The sequence below is a fragment of the Callospermophilus lateralis genome, chromosome 5 (assembly GCF_048772815.1).
Source record: "Callospermophilus lateralis isolate mCalLat2 chromosome 5, mCalLat2.hap1, whole genome shotgun sequence".
In the NCBI taxonomy this organism is placed as follows: domain Eukaryota; kingdom Metazoa; phylum Chordata; class Mammalia; order Rodentia; family Sciuridae; genus Callospermophilus; species Callospermophilus lateralis.
The window spans coordinates 46086329-46101181 of record NC_135309.1 but is presented as its reverse complement, the minus strand read 5'-3'; the positions used below and the strand labels follow the sequence as shown (position 1 = coordinate 46101181).

General features: G+C 41.2%; 1 protein-coding gene across 1 annotated transcript in view; it reads left to right on the top strand.

Moving 5' to 3' along the window:
* Window positions 1–14853, top strand: part of Klhl3 (kelch like family member 3) — a 104264-nt gene that overhangs the window by 73351 nt on the left and 16060 nt on the right. Inside the window, exon 9 of the mRNA XM_076855872.1 lies at window positions 2637–2786. Within this exon, the coding sequence (XP_076711987.1) occupies window positions 2637–2786 (150 nt within the window). The remainder of the gene's footprint in view (window positions 1–2636; window positions 2787–14853) is intronic.

The window sequence follows — 14853 nt, the reverse complement described above, 5'->3', positions numbered from 1 at the left end:
GGTCAAAATAGCACTTGCCCTGGTAGGATTGTTTGGAGCAAAATGAGATGGTCCAACATAAAGCCTATCACACAGTGATCAGTGAATACTAGTTAATATTACCGCTGTCCTTGGGACTGTGAGTAACATGCTGTTCTTGTGAGCACTTGTAAAGTCCTCTGCTCCTGACGCTGCTGGCCATAGGCCTAAGGGGTCAGTACAATGTCCTCTGAATCTGTACACCTCAACCTTCTTTGCAGCACTGAGGGACACCCTTGAAGCCTTTATAAGGGCCCTGCATGCTACCTTGGAGGATACTAGTGCCACCTGGTGGCATGGTATCCCTGCTGTAGGAAAGGGAAGCAGAGGGACTGAACTTGCCTCTCATTGTCACAGTAGGTCTTCCCACTGTCCTGTGGGAAACTGAAGGCAGGGTGGGCAGCCAGGGACCTGGGTTCCAATGAAAGGTAAAGGGGACTTAGAGACCTCCATTAAGTGTCCACGACTGAAACTTAACAAAGATATTAGGAGATAGTTTCTGGATTATTATGGCAAAATACGGTCTGGACCTGGAAAAGGAGGAGGTCAGAGGCACTGGGTGTGAGAACTGTTGTGTGGGACTCCTTTTCTAAAAGGACTTTTATTAGGCCTCACAGGGTGAACACTTTTGGGAAAGGATGTTTCCTCAGCATTCACTGCCCTTGAATGCTGGGGATGGCTGATCATGATGCAAGAGGAAGGGAGAGTGGGAAAACTCTTGCAACCAACACTGCCTGGCATCTGTGCCTCACAATAGCTAAAGTTAATTAGGCTTTTACTAAGCATTTTTAGATATTCTAAATTTATAACATGCTGTGTTTTGATAATAAACACATACACATATTTAACATAAACGTTGTGATTTTTTTTTTTTTTTTGGTACCAGTGATTGAACCCAGAGGTGCTTAACCACTGAGACACCTCCCTAGCCCTTTTTAATATTTTATTTAGAGACAGGGTATTTCTGAGTTGCTTAGGGTCTTGCTTAGTTGCTGAGGCTGGCTTTGAATTCTTGATCTTCCTACCTTAGCTTCCCGAGCCACTGGGATTATAGGCGTGTTCTACCATGCCTGTCAAACTTTGTAATTTTGACTGTTTTTGAGTATATGATACAGGGCATTTATTATATTCACAGTGCTGCACAACCATCACCATATCCATTTCCAAAACTTTCATCATCCCACCTTGAAACTCTGTACCTATGAACTCTCTAGGGGGGAGCTTTTAGTTCAAGCTGAATGAATTCTTTGGGAAAAGTAGCTGCTTGAGCAATTTCCTTTCTCCCTAGCTTTTCTAGAGATTTTCTCCCACCCCTTTTATTTTTTAACCCCCCACATTTATGATTTGTACCATCCTCGTTTAGGCCCCTAATGGGAAGGTTAAAAAAAATATATCTTTCAAGGCTGTAGGGAGTTTTCTTGGGGAAGAAGATGCCCAGAGGTGGCAGAGGCTTTGACTTGCCAATCCTTTTTCCTGCCAGCTCCAGCGTTGCCCAGTGGATGATGACCCTGGCCCTATTTTCATTCTTAGCAATAGATGGGGTCCCAGGAGAGGCTCAGCCAGGCCTTGTGCTGATTGTTTGGAGGGTTGAAATGATTGAAGTGGGAGCCCTTTCTCATTCTGTGATTGGACTTGAATCAGGTCCAATCCTCAGGTCAGAAACCTTGTCTTATTCATCATTTTCTTCCTGGGGGCCAGCACAGGGCTGCCCAACCAGGAGACATCCAATCAGTGTTAGCTGTTGAATGGAATTGATGTTTCCCACCATCAAGTGGCCTCAGAAGACCCTGCTGTTCATTCCAGATATGTCACATAGTGATGTGAGCTGGGCTGAAGAGATGCTATTTAAGAGCCAGAGTACCAGAATGCACCCTTGCCTACTCATGGAGCATGTAGGCTTGCATTTGCTGAAGTCCTGCTTAGGTCCTGAGGTCTGAATAACAGGTAGAGAAGCGAGATCCCAGCATAGATGGGGTATCCGATGAGGTCAGTAGATGGGATTTTGTATAGGACATTCTTTCTGCTCTAGTGTCAGTACTCAGTTAGAGCCTCACTGGCCAGTTTTCTCCCTGAAACTTTTGCTATAAGACCATCTTGACCATCTTATTTTACCAGTGCCTTCAAAGTTTGTCCCTTGGATCCTGTCTTCTTTCTTCTTTCCCTCCCTCCCTCTTCTCTCAGATCTCTGACCATTTGCCCTACACATTATAAAGCATTCAAACCAAGAGGAATGTGGGAAGAGATTTTCAGGCAACTCCTTATTTTTTATTTTGCATAAATTCATCTAAACCTCAGCATACAAGCAAACAAAACTAATGGGGTTTTAGGTGCTTTTAATACACCTGTTTTACAGACGAGAAAACTGGGCATCAGAGATGAATGGTGCAGCTGGGATTTGCATCCCTGTCTTAGGCCAGAGCTTGATCACTTAATCCTATGCTCTTAAAATCCAGGAGGTGAGCAACTAAGTTGTAACTCTGTGGATCTTTCACTTTGGGTGTGAGATGAGATGATACAGAAATGAATGAGAGAATGCAGGAATGACCCACCCCAGAGACAGGGCTTGAGAAATGGGGCCAGGCTCTGTTCCAGTGTTACCTGTGGGTTGTTATCTCCAGACAGTTGAAGAAGAGGCTTTGATAAAGAATAACAACACCTGTAAGGACTTCCTCATCGAGGCCATGAAATACCATCTGCTCCCCCTGGATCAGAGACTCTTGATCAAGAACCCTAGAACCAAGCCCAGGACTCCAGTAAGCCTGCCTAAGGTAAGCCCCAGCCTGGCCACTGCCCAGAGTCAGGACCACATCCTAGAAAAATGCTTTTCCGTTCACACTCCACATCCTTCCTCACTTCTGCCTACCCTACATACATCTTGGTTGCATTTAAGACCTAGGACACAGAATCTGCTGGTTCCTCTGGCTAGTACTCCTCTCTTCTGGGGTATTCCTTTCCTAAGAGTTTCAAGGAAACCTCCAGTGTCATTGGGGGTGAGGATAACTCATAACTCTTCCATCCTGCCCCACCTTCTCATTTCATGCCACGGTTTGTGCTTCCTTCCTATTAGAAGAGGGATGGCTCTGTTGGTCTTCGCTTAGTGACAGCCGTAAACATTCTTATAGTGTACTATTCTTCGAGTCAGAAAAGTCCCAGTTCAGTTCCTCTCTCACCACAGGGAGGGACATAAAGGACCATTAGGGCTGCCAGAGAAGAGAAGGGGCCTTGAAGAATCCCAACAGGTAATGAAGTAGGGGGAGGAAGTAGGGGAAATGAGAACTTGTGAAGAAGCAGCCAGCAGAGGGAAGGACGAGCACAGGAGGGGACCCTCTGGTTGAGAGGCAGAGCTGGGTGCTTGGTTCTCGGTAGGGTTCTTGCCTCTGGCCCTCAGGTCCCTTATTTGCAGAGAAAGGGGTATAGCAATTGATCAGTCTTTCTGGGATCCTGACATAGTGTTGTCTGGGGGAAGGTCCCAGGCAACATGGGAGGGAAGTTGGGAGGAGAGGATGACCCAGTGGGTAGCACAGGAAATTATTTAGGCCCTTGCTTTGTTGTCATCCTCCCCTCTCTAGCTGGCTGCCATCCTCTTTGCCTGCTGCTTCTAAGAAAGTTCCGTAGGGATAGAGAACAATCGGTTTTGTTGTCCAAAACTTGATGTTGGGATTCTCTGAGGTTTGAAGTTCCTTCTTTACACTCTGTTTCATGACCCTGGATCATGGCGAATAGAGTGGTGGCAATGTGAACAACTGTCACAAATGTCCCAGATAATAATATAAACAGCTGATCTTAAGTGCACGTTATGGGCTACGCCTTAAGTGAAGGTGTCACATACGTAGCTTTTTATTTTCATGGTACTGGGGATTGAAACCAGGGCCTTGCACACACTGAGGAAACACTCTACCACTGAGCTACATCCCCAGCCCTTTCTAAAATTTTTATTTTACTTTGAGTCAGGGTCTTGCTAAGTTGCCTAGGCTGCAATCCTCCTGCCTCGCCCCCCTACCCCCCACCCCCCCAACCCCCCTTGTCATCCCCCGTCGCCCCAAGTTGCTGGCATTACAGTGTACATCACCATGCCCAGCTCACATGTGTATCTCATTTAAACTTCATACCCCAAGAGGTAGAGACAAGTTATTACCCTGGTCTACAAAGAAGGATATTGAGGTGATTTGTCCTGACATCACCACTGTTAATGTGGTAGAACCTGTGTTTTCACTGAGTCATCCTTACCCTCCAAACCCTCTGTGAACTCTGTCCTTCTGTATACTAGCTTTGCCTGTGTATCTGATAGTGTACACTTAGTTGTCTTCCCATGTGTCCAGTGCTAGTCAGAGGAAGGTGCAGCCTCAAGGAGAGGGCCTTGGCCTGTCTGGCCATTTGTCTGGCTGCAACTTGATGCCCTTTTTAATTTTGTTGTTGTTGAAATTTTGCATTGAAACATCTTATTTTTTTTTAAATAAAAGTAATTTAGCTTTCTTTAACAATAGAAGTATGTACTCATTGTAGTTTATTTAAAGGATGCTACAATGTAAAAATAAAGTTAAAGTCACCTGAACTCTCTCCCAGGGACAATCACTGCTACTATTTTGGTGAGTTTTCTTTCCAACATTTATCTCTGTACATTTACTCACAAATAGATGAAAATGTATACTTTCAGATTAACGCTCTTGTTATACAGATTGAAATGTTTTCCCCCACTCAACTATATGCCATAGATTACTTTTAATGTGATATCAACATGGGTGAAACCAGCATTTAAATTGTAATGGGTACATAGTATTTGTGTTTTCTGTACCTATGTATTTAATTGTCCTCTCTTGGTGGACTTTGCAGTATTTTCCATTTTTTGTATTATGAACATTTCTGTGCTAAATATTCTTTATAAGATGACATTTTGTTTTAGTTTGCATTGCTTTAATTGTGAGATTAATCTCAGTTTCATATGACTATTGTCCTTTGTATTTCTGTTGGGGGGAATCTCTTCTCGTGTCCTTGTCCATTTTTCTGTTGTATTGTGTTTTTTATTAATAGTTTTAAAGGGCCCTTTCTTCATTAAAGAGATGAGGCCTCTGTATGTATGTACTTCAAGTATTTTCTTCTTAGTTTACAGGTTACTTCTTAACTTTGTAGTATTTTCTCCCAATCTGCCTTATCTTTTCATTTTCTTAACAGTATCTTTGGAAGAGCAGATTTAAATTCTTTTTGATAATTTGAATTAATTGGGAAAGATTATATGTATTTGTCATGTACAACAGGATGATTTTGAAATATGTGTACATTGTTGAATAGCTAAATTAAGCTAGCTAATCTATGCATTACCTCACATACTTATCATTTTTTAGAGTGAGAACATTTAAAATTTACTCTTTTATTGATTTGCAACAATACAACAATACAACTAACTATAGTTACTGTATTGTACAACAGAGCTCTTGAGCTTATTCCTCCTGTCTAAACAAAATTTTGTATCCTTTGATCAATACCTCTCCAACCCTGCTCCTTCCCCTCATCTCCTAGGAATCACCATTCTACTCTGCCTCTGGAAGTTTGCTTTTTCAAGATTATGCATCTATGAGAGATCATGCAATATATGTTGTTCTGGCCTGGCTTCTTTCACTTATGTCCTTCAGATCCAACCATGCTGTAAATAATAAGGTGTACTTCTTTTTAAAGCTGAAGTGATATTCCACTATGCATATACACCACACTTTTCTTATCTCCTCATTCATTGATGGACAAAGGATGACTCTATCTTTTAGCTATTGTGAATAATTTGCAGTGAATACAGGAGTGCAGGGTATATTTGCGACATACTGATTTCAGATATATCCTCAGTAATGGGGTTGCTGGATTGTATAATAGTCCTACTTTTAATTTTTTGAGTAATCTCCATTTTCTTTTTCATAATGGCTATACTTGAAAGTACAGAAATTATTATTTTTTTCAGTTTTGTTGTTATAGTTTGTTTTGTATTCTATCTTAAAAAAAAATCTTTGTCTTGCCTAACATCACAAAGATTTTCTCCTGTATTTTCTTCTTGAAGTTTCAAAGTTTTAGATTTTACATTTACGTCTATAGTCCATTTTGAGTAGTTGATTTTTTTAAAATATGGTATGAGAGTTAAGAATCAAGTTTCATTTATTTTGCATGTTAATATACAGTTGTTTCATACCATTTATGGGAAAGATTCTTCTTCCATCAAAGTACTTCACTTTTGTTGTAAATAATTAACACATAATAATAATATATGTGTTAGTCTACTTCTGGATTCTGTTCTGTTCCATTTTTCAATTTGTCTGTCTTTATACCAATACCATCTTGCCTTGGTTACTAACTTTATAGTAAGTCGAGATAGTATGAGTTTTCCAGTTTTGTTCTTCAAAGTTTTTTTTTTTATTCTAAAGTCCTTTTAATTTAAGAATCAGCTTAATTATTTCTACAAATAAGGTATGCAGATTTGATTAGAGCTATATTTAATCTCTAGGTCAATTAAAGGGAATTTCCATCAATACTAAATCTTTTGATTCATGAACACACCATGTATTTCCTTTCATTCAGATTTCCTTTGATTCCTCTCACTGATTTTTTTTTGGGGGGCTAGGGATTAAACCCAGTGGCACTTAATCACTGAGCCACATCCCCCAGCCTACCCCACCCCCTTTTTTAAATTTGTTTTTTAGTTGTAGGTAGACACAATACCTTTATTTTATTTATTTACATGTGGTGCTGAGGATCGAACTCAGGGCCTCACATATGCTAGGAGAGCGCTCTCCCACTGAGCCACAGGCCCAGTTCCCCCAAGCCCTTTTTATATTTTATTTAGAGACAGTGTCTTGCTGAGTTCCTTAGGAACCCACTAAGTAGCTAAGGCTGGCTTTAAACTTGTGATCCTCCCGTCTCAGCCTCCAGAGCTGCTGGGATTACAGGCATGTGCCACCACACCTGCCTTTCTCTCTGATGACTTATAGTTGTCCATGTACGGGTCTTACATGGCTTTTGTCAGATTTATCCTTAATTTTTGAGTAACCTCCATTTTCTTTTTCATAATGGCTATACTTGAAAGAACAGAAATTAAATTTTTATGCTATTTTCAGCATCTTTAAATTCAAATTTTTAATAGTTTATTTCTAATATGTAGAAATGCAATTGGTAGAAAGGTTATTTAATGGAGAAGGAAGGGTTTAGGTGGTGATGACTTCACTGGAGTCTGAACATAAGGCAAGTATCTTCAGGAGATTGCTGAGTACCCCAGGCTGACTCTCTGGGCAGATTTTTTGGACTTGTGTTCTATAGCATCAGTTCTTCCACTAAACTGTTGGTTCCATGACAGCAGGCATTACTCATCTGTGTTCTTGGCACCTAACCCAGATCCTGGCACAGGGTGGGCAATAGTAAACATTTTCATGAATGAAAGATACATTTTTAAAGAAGTAATTTTATGGAGCTTTAGACCTGACCATTTATATCATCCCTCATTATTTCCCCCTATGCTTTTGGCAGTTATTCATGAGCTTTTGCATCGATGTAGTAAGTATTTATGTCTTTATAGCCTCTTTTGATTACTAATGTAGGTTGGGCCTAGAAATTTGGTTCAACCCCAAAGGCATTCAATATTGCCTTCATTCATGAGAGATTAGAAGAATGTGAGGAACCTGGATTGAACAAACAACTTCCCTCTAAAACTCAGCAACAATCTATAGGCTCTCACATATTAACTTATTAATTCACTCATCTAACACACTTCTGTAGAGAAATCACTAATTGCTAGGCAGTGAGGTAGGTGCTAATGCCTCAAGGGCTCTTGTGAGGTGGTCTCTCATCTAAGGAATTCTCTGACTGGGGAGGAGGGTAGACAGATGTGAAGGATAACTGTAGGGTAAAATTTCAGTGCCACCATGGGGGACTGTCAGGGTACTCTAGGAGCATAGAGACAGGTAGAGGAAAACTTTTAGTAGGAGCTAAAGCTTGAGCTGAATCTTCAGGGTCAAACACAAATTGTCCCTGGGAGCACACACCCAGAACCTGGTTCAGAGGACCACAGGGAAGAACTGGCTCATACCTTCTGATGGCCACTTAGGGTTATGTGTACTTTGCATTTTGTTTCTTCCTGGGTCATTGTTCATATCACCAAAAGCATCAATGATGATGAAGTAGTATTGTTTAAATGTCAATGACTGAACAGTTTGTTCGTAGTTTAAGCTCTAAATATACATTATTTTGTCTTCACAATGAGTGTGGAAGTGCTGATGTTGGAGAAAACTGAGACCCAGTAAGACTAAGTGATTTGCCTAGACTTTTATAGCTCTTAGGTGGCAGTGCAAGGAGTTGAATCCAAATTTGGTAACCTTGAAGCCTAGGCTTTTTAGCATTGCACAGTACTAATCCCTACAGTGATGGTAACAGCACATCTCAGTTCCTAAGCTCTCATGATGTGCCAAACACTGGGCTAAGTGATTTTCATTTAATCAGGATTTTCATAATTGTAATTATCCCAATTTTGCACATAAGGAAATTGGATCTTAGGTTATATCACCTGCTCATTAGTTGTCTATTTCTGCATTACAATTTTCCCTAACCTTGGTGGCTTATCATAAAAACATTGTTTATCTCATAGTTCCTGTGGGCAGGTATCCCAGAGTGGCTTAGCTGGGCCCTTCATTCTCTGGGTCTCTCATAAAGTCAAGGTATTGGTCAGGGTTGCAGTCATCGACAGGCTTATTTGGGAACCACCTGATTCTAAGCTTGCTCACATGGCTGCTGGCAGACCTCAGATTCTGGACATGGGCCTCTTCATAAGCCACTTGAGAATCCTCATGATGCGGTAGCTGGCTTCTGCAGAGCATGTGACTCTAGAGCAAGAAAATGAGAGGCAGAAACTTCAGCCTTTTTATAACCTCACCTCAAAATCAATGCCTATTACTTTTACATATTTTATTCACTAGATGCAAATCATTAAGACTAGCCTGTACTCAGGGGGAAAGGAATAATGCCCATATGTGTGTGTAGGAGGATCAAAAGATTTGTGACCAATCTTTAAAGCACAAGTAGTCAATGGCTGAGCTCAAATTTAAGCCTTGAACAACTGGCCCTAGACCTAAGCTCTGAACTGTTCTATGATATTGCTTCTCAACTCCACAGTAGGCTTTTAGATGGGTCATGTATGGAAAGTAAACTGATTCCTACCCTTTAGAGATTCCTTAAAGATAGAACTTTGTCAAAGACCAAATAAGTGGAGGAAGAGGAGGAGTCAGGAGGTAATTACGCTAGTTGGAGGAGCAGCCTCAGGAATTCTAAGGACTTTTAGGCTTTTATGAATTCAGTCCAGATAGGCTTTCTGAAAGAGCAACTTCAAGAAACGAACTGGTGGAGAGAGATTTGCACCATCCTTTACAATTCTTGCCAGTGAATCAATTTACCAGCCAAGTCCCTTCCCTGAAAGGAATGGGATTGTGCCTTGAGATCCCTGTAGAGGGTTATAAGGGTGTTTTTCCTGAGCTGTTGATGCACAGATCATACTGACACATTCAAGCCGGAACAGCTAATAGCATCATCTTGGCTCCCACACATTCACCGCCCTGCACTTTCCCTGAGGCTGGGTTGCCATGGACAACCAGAGGCTGTCTCTCAGCCACTTGGAGCCCTCCTACATAGCCCTGCTCCACAGATGGCAGCAGAGAAATGAGGTTCCAGGAAGATGTAAATGAATCCTTTACAAGTATACTGAACCTGGCACTTTTCACTGTCATTCTTGTTCAGTTGGCATCCATGCTCAACTCTTTAAAAATGACACCAAAAAATCATTCAGGCTGGAAGGAGGCAGCTTGCTTTTGAGTGGGCTGGCCTGCTTTCAAATGATGTTGGGAGTAGAGGCTGCTGGTAGGATGACCTCTCATCTGGGCCAGGTTCCTCAATGGGCACTGCCTCTCTTCCATGTTAGTCCATACCCTAGCAAAAATCCTGGGGGATGGCAGGTCTTGAAAATGTGCCTGTATCACCCCTGGAATTTTTAGTAGTACTTATAATTCCATCCATAAGTTTCTTTTCTATGACTTGTTAAGAGTTTTTTTTTTTTTTTTTTTTAAAGAGAGAGAGAGAGAGAGAATTTTAATATTTATTTTTCAGTTTTCAGCGGACACAACATCTTTGTTTGTATGTGGTGCTGGGATCAAACCTGGGCCGCACGCACACCAGGCGAGCATGTTACTGCTTGAGCCACATCCCCAGCCCAAGAGTTTGTTTTTTAAGCAACTGTTTTAAACAATAATAATGATACTGGTGTTAATCTAATAATATGATCTAAAATTTAGTAGTTACTATTTACCAAGATGCATTTTATATCATTTAAGCCTCCTGACACCCTATGAGAAATATCCTGTTATCATGATGCTGTGGGTGTTGAAAATAAGGCTTAGCAAGGTTAAATGTCTTGCCTGTGGTCACGCAGCCGATTAGTGACATGTGAGTCCAGAGGTGTCTCAACCCAATGCCCATTTTTTCATCCTTTCCATCCTCTCCCTGGGCTTTGTTCTCATGTTGCCTGGTTCTCAAACCCCCATTGTCTCTGCACCTTGCCTGTCGATACTTACCGGGAGCAGCTGTTGCTCAGGAACCTGCTGGGACAAGTCTGCTGGCTCGACCTGGACGCCCTCCTTCGGATGAATTTTTGGTGTTAGCCCTGCGGCCCCACGCACCAGGGTAAGAGAGACTCACTTCCTGCCCTGGCCCGAGGGACCGACTGGCTGGGCCTGCCTTCTGCCCAGCTCGCTGGTCATGGAATAGAGTTTGGACATACTCTGCTCTTGCCCTGTGAAGAAACTGTGCAGAGCCCAGGTTGCTCCTTTCACCTGAGTGGAGATGCCAATGACTTCTGTAGCCCTAGGCCAGGGTTAGGGTCTTCAAAGCTCTGTTCTGTTCACCAACTGTCCCTTTTCCTGATTAGTCTTTCCTACCTAATGGTTCTAGAGTGGTTATCATTTCAGTGAGGAGAGACCAACATGCCTTCAATCCCAATCATACTGGTAGAACCAGAATGATCTATGCAAAAGAACATTATATATGTATGAAAAACTTGTTATTCTGGAATTTCTTTTCTAAGAAATCAGGTTGTCTTTCCATGGTCTCACTAAAGTAAATGTCCCTTTTACCTTCCGAAGTGAGAGGGTGTTTTCTTTGAGAGATGTCGAATAACCACTCACGTTCTACAAACCAGAGCTTTCCAAGCACCAGAATGTCTGCAGCCTTTAACACAGTGGAGACCTGGGATCAGGACCCTGAGGCAACTAGCAAGACTCCCGAGGACATTGCAGTCCTCAGGAGTGATTAAATGATGTTCAGTCCAGCATCATTGTTAGACCAGAACCAGTTCTTGGGCTTATTAGGATTCCTATATTACCAATTATGCTTATACAAAATGTTAAAAAATAGTAATCATTGCTAGGTGTGATGGATGGAGCCTGTAGTCCTGAGAATGCTGAGGCAGAGGACAACTAGAGCCCAAGAGTTTGGGGCCAACCTAGACAACATAGTGAGACCCTGTCACTTTTTAAAAAATAGTGATCAATAAAAGAAGCTGATGTGATTCCATTGTCTTTGTTGAAGACCTCATAAAGCTGGGGTTTATCAGTGTTGGGGAAAGAAAGGAATATCCCTGTTGAACTACCTGGGCCTGGGTAAGGGCTCCCCAGAGAAAATGGTTTAAATCTGTCCTTACCCTAACAGCCTGTGGTCTTAAGCAGCAAGAAGTTTGTAATTTCAGAGATGTAACACATGTAGACTTTGGGAATACTTATATTTGCCTAATTGGTTGTTAAGATCAGGTATCTATGGAAACAACTTCTCTATAGTAGTCAAGATAGGAAATTTATTCTTTATACTCTGCATGATCCCCACAATGGGGGACACTCTGCTCCTTGTACAAATGGCTTCTTGCAATAACTGCCATAAAAATTGGATTTCTTATACCTACAAAGAAGCAGAATGTATACTTGCTTCTCCTTGCTGCTTTGATCCACCATCCCCCCCAGAAGTGACCATCCTACCCTACCAAAACCTTTACAGTTCCTCTTCTCAGACTATCATACAAGGTTTGAATGTTAAAAGTCATTTCTCATCAGTGTTTTTGTGAGCTCAGAGGCAAGTTTATTTTGAAAATGTGTCCTGTATTATTTTTGTCGTTGTACTCAGGTTTTATTTTAACATGAGAAACTTTCCATTTCTGTAATATTGTTTCTGTGTTACAATGAAAGTTCTTCCACAAGTGGTGGATTTTCTCCAGTATGAATGTGCCCCCTCACTTGGCAGGAGACAGTTTCTAGGACATGGTGAGGTTTCCTGAAAGCATTACCTTTTTTTTTTTTTTTTTTTTTAATTTAAAGAAGAAGCTTGATACTTTGTGCAAGGAACAAGTAATGCTTTGTTCTGATGGTTGAGTCAAAAGGTGGGAAAATCTCTTACTTTTCCTTTTTTTTATATCATTTGTCTTCCTCAATATTGCCAGAATTGTAATCTAGTGTTCCAACACATATTAACTAAAGAAAGTGACATTCCAGTTTTATATTTTTTCATTTGATTATTTTTTTTCATTCGACTCCTTGCTATTTACTTTTTATTCATTAATTTTTTAATTTCAAAGAAACATCTGAGTCCTCAGTTTTACCTGGCAATATAAGGACATTATTTGGATTATTTTGGTGATTGATGCAGATAGATTTTCTGTCCTGGTAGGGTTTACTGTCTAGGTGGGAAGACAGACAAATCACTAAATGGTCACAGCACAAGGCAGAGCACACAGGGTAGCTGAGCACTCTGTGGAGGGACATGCAGCTCAGACACAGAGTCAAAGAAGCCCTCTCTGAAGAAGAGACATGTAAACTAAGACCTGGAAGATAAGCAGGTGTTAAAGCAAAAGGATCAAAAAGAGGAAGAATATCTAAAGTAGACGGAATGTTGTATGCAAGAAAGAGGGGTGGCATCCTGCAGAGAGAAAACTAAAATCTGGGTTTATTCCCTCTCAACTCCAGAAATTGGATTTCGAAGAAAATCCTTGCAACATCTTGCCTTCAGTTTAGTTTAGGACAATGCAAGTTCTAGGTATGCTTATGAACATAGGACTAGTCTTTCTGCTCTGGAGGAGTACGTTGGGCATAATCTGAAGTTTGCTAAGAGGCTGTGTTCATTAGTATACCCTGGACCTGCTTATGGCTGCCTATGTAAGCAAAGAATCACAGATGGGAAGAATCCAGCTTTTCTCTGAAAAAGGCTGCTCTTGACACAGAGCAGTGGGACCTTCTGAGTTGAGGCATGCAGGAAAGCCTGCCTGGAAGCAGTAGTAGTTTAAGCATGACCTGTGTTCTGAGTTCCTGTGGAATGCTTTAGAAGTTAGAACTGATTTCTGAGCTTTGAATGTTTTATGACTCACATTTGGTGGGCTAACTCTGGTGATCAGCAGTCACCATGTGAGCAGTGCATGAGCCTAATCTGGCATCTTGGGGCATAAATGGTTGATCTTGGGCAATGGTTGTCTGATCTGGTTTTGCTTCCCTTTATGGTAGATAATGTCCATCTGAGAGTTGTGCTCCTGTATGCTCACGCAGGTTTTGATGATCTGTCCTCTCCCCAGAGTACATTGTGGGGAAGTAAAAAGCACTATGATTATTAGTAATGGCAAAAATTGTTGATGGCATACCATTAGTATCATTATAAAATTCCTACAGGCCATGAGTTAAAAAAGTGGTTCTCCAAGTATGAAAGCTAGAACAGAGCAGCAGCATCACCTGGGAGTTTGTTATAAATTCATATTCCAACCCTACTCTAGACCTGCTAAATCAGAAATTCTGAGTGGGGGACCACAGTTTGTGTTTTCACAGCCCTTCAGGTGAACCTGATGCACACTGAATTTTAGGAACCAATGGGTGAATAAGACAGGTTGCAGGAAACAATCCCGTGGCTTGTGTTGGCTGCCTATGGCCTCTACCCTTTTCTGTCTGCTCAGGAAAATGTATTGGGGTGCAATTGAGTGTACTGTGTCATACAGCAACAGTGTGAATGTGCCCAGTTATTAAAATGTGTAAACTACAGTTAGCTCTGGTATTTTAATTCTTATTTAGTGGTGGCATGTGACAAGAGTCACAATAATGGGGATGCACCACAGTTAGGTACGCACTGCAGTTCTGTTAATGAATGCAGCCAGAGTGATGGCTTTCCTTTATTTCTTTTATTCTGATTTGTTATATATGACAGCAGAATATATTACAATTCACATTACACATATAGAGCACAATTTTTCATAATTCTGGTTGTACACAAAGTAGTCACACCATTCATGTCTTCATACATGTACTTATAGTAATGATATCCATCTCATTCCACCTTCTTTCCTACCCCCATTCCCCCTCCCTCCCCCTCCCTCCCCCTCCTTCCCCTTGCTCTATCTAGAGTTCATCTAATCCCCACCCATGCTGCCCCCCCCAGCCCCATTATAAATCAGCATCTTTATATCAGAGAAAACATTCCGCATTTGTTTTTTTTTTTTTTTAGATTGGCTAGCTTCACTTAGCATTTTATTCTCCAACTCCATCCATTTACCTTCAAATGCCATGATTTTATTTTCTTTTAATGCTTAATAGTATTCCATTGTGTATACATACCAAATTTTCTTTATCCATTCATCAACTGAAGGGCATCTAGGTTGGTTCCACAGTTTAGCGATGGCTTTCCTTTTTTTTGACCAAGTCCTGCAGTAGGAAATGCCACATCTGGAGGACACTCAGGTGTCCTGGCTATCTCATGAAATAGCATCCTTGCTATGGTATTTTCTATGCTGTTTACAAAAATACACTA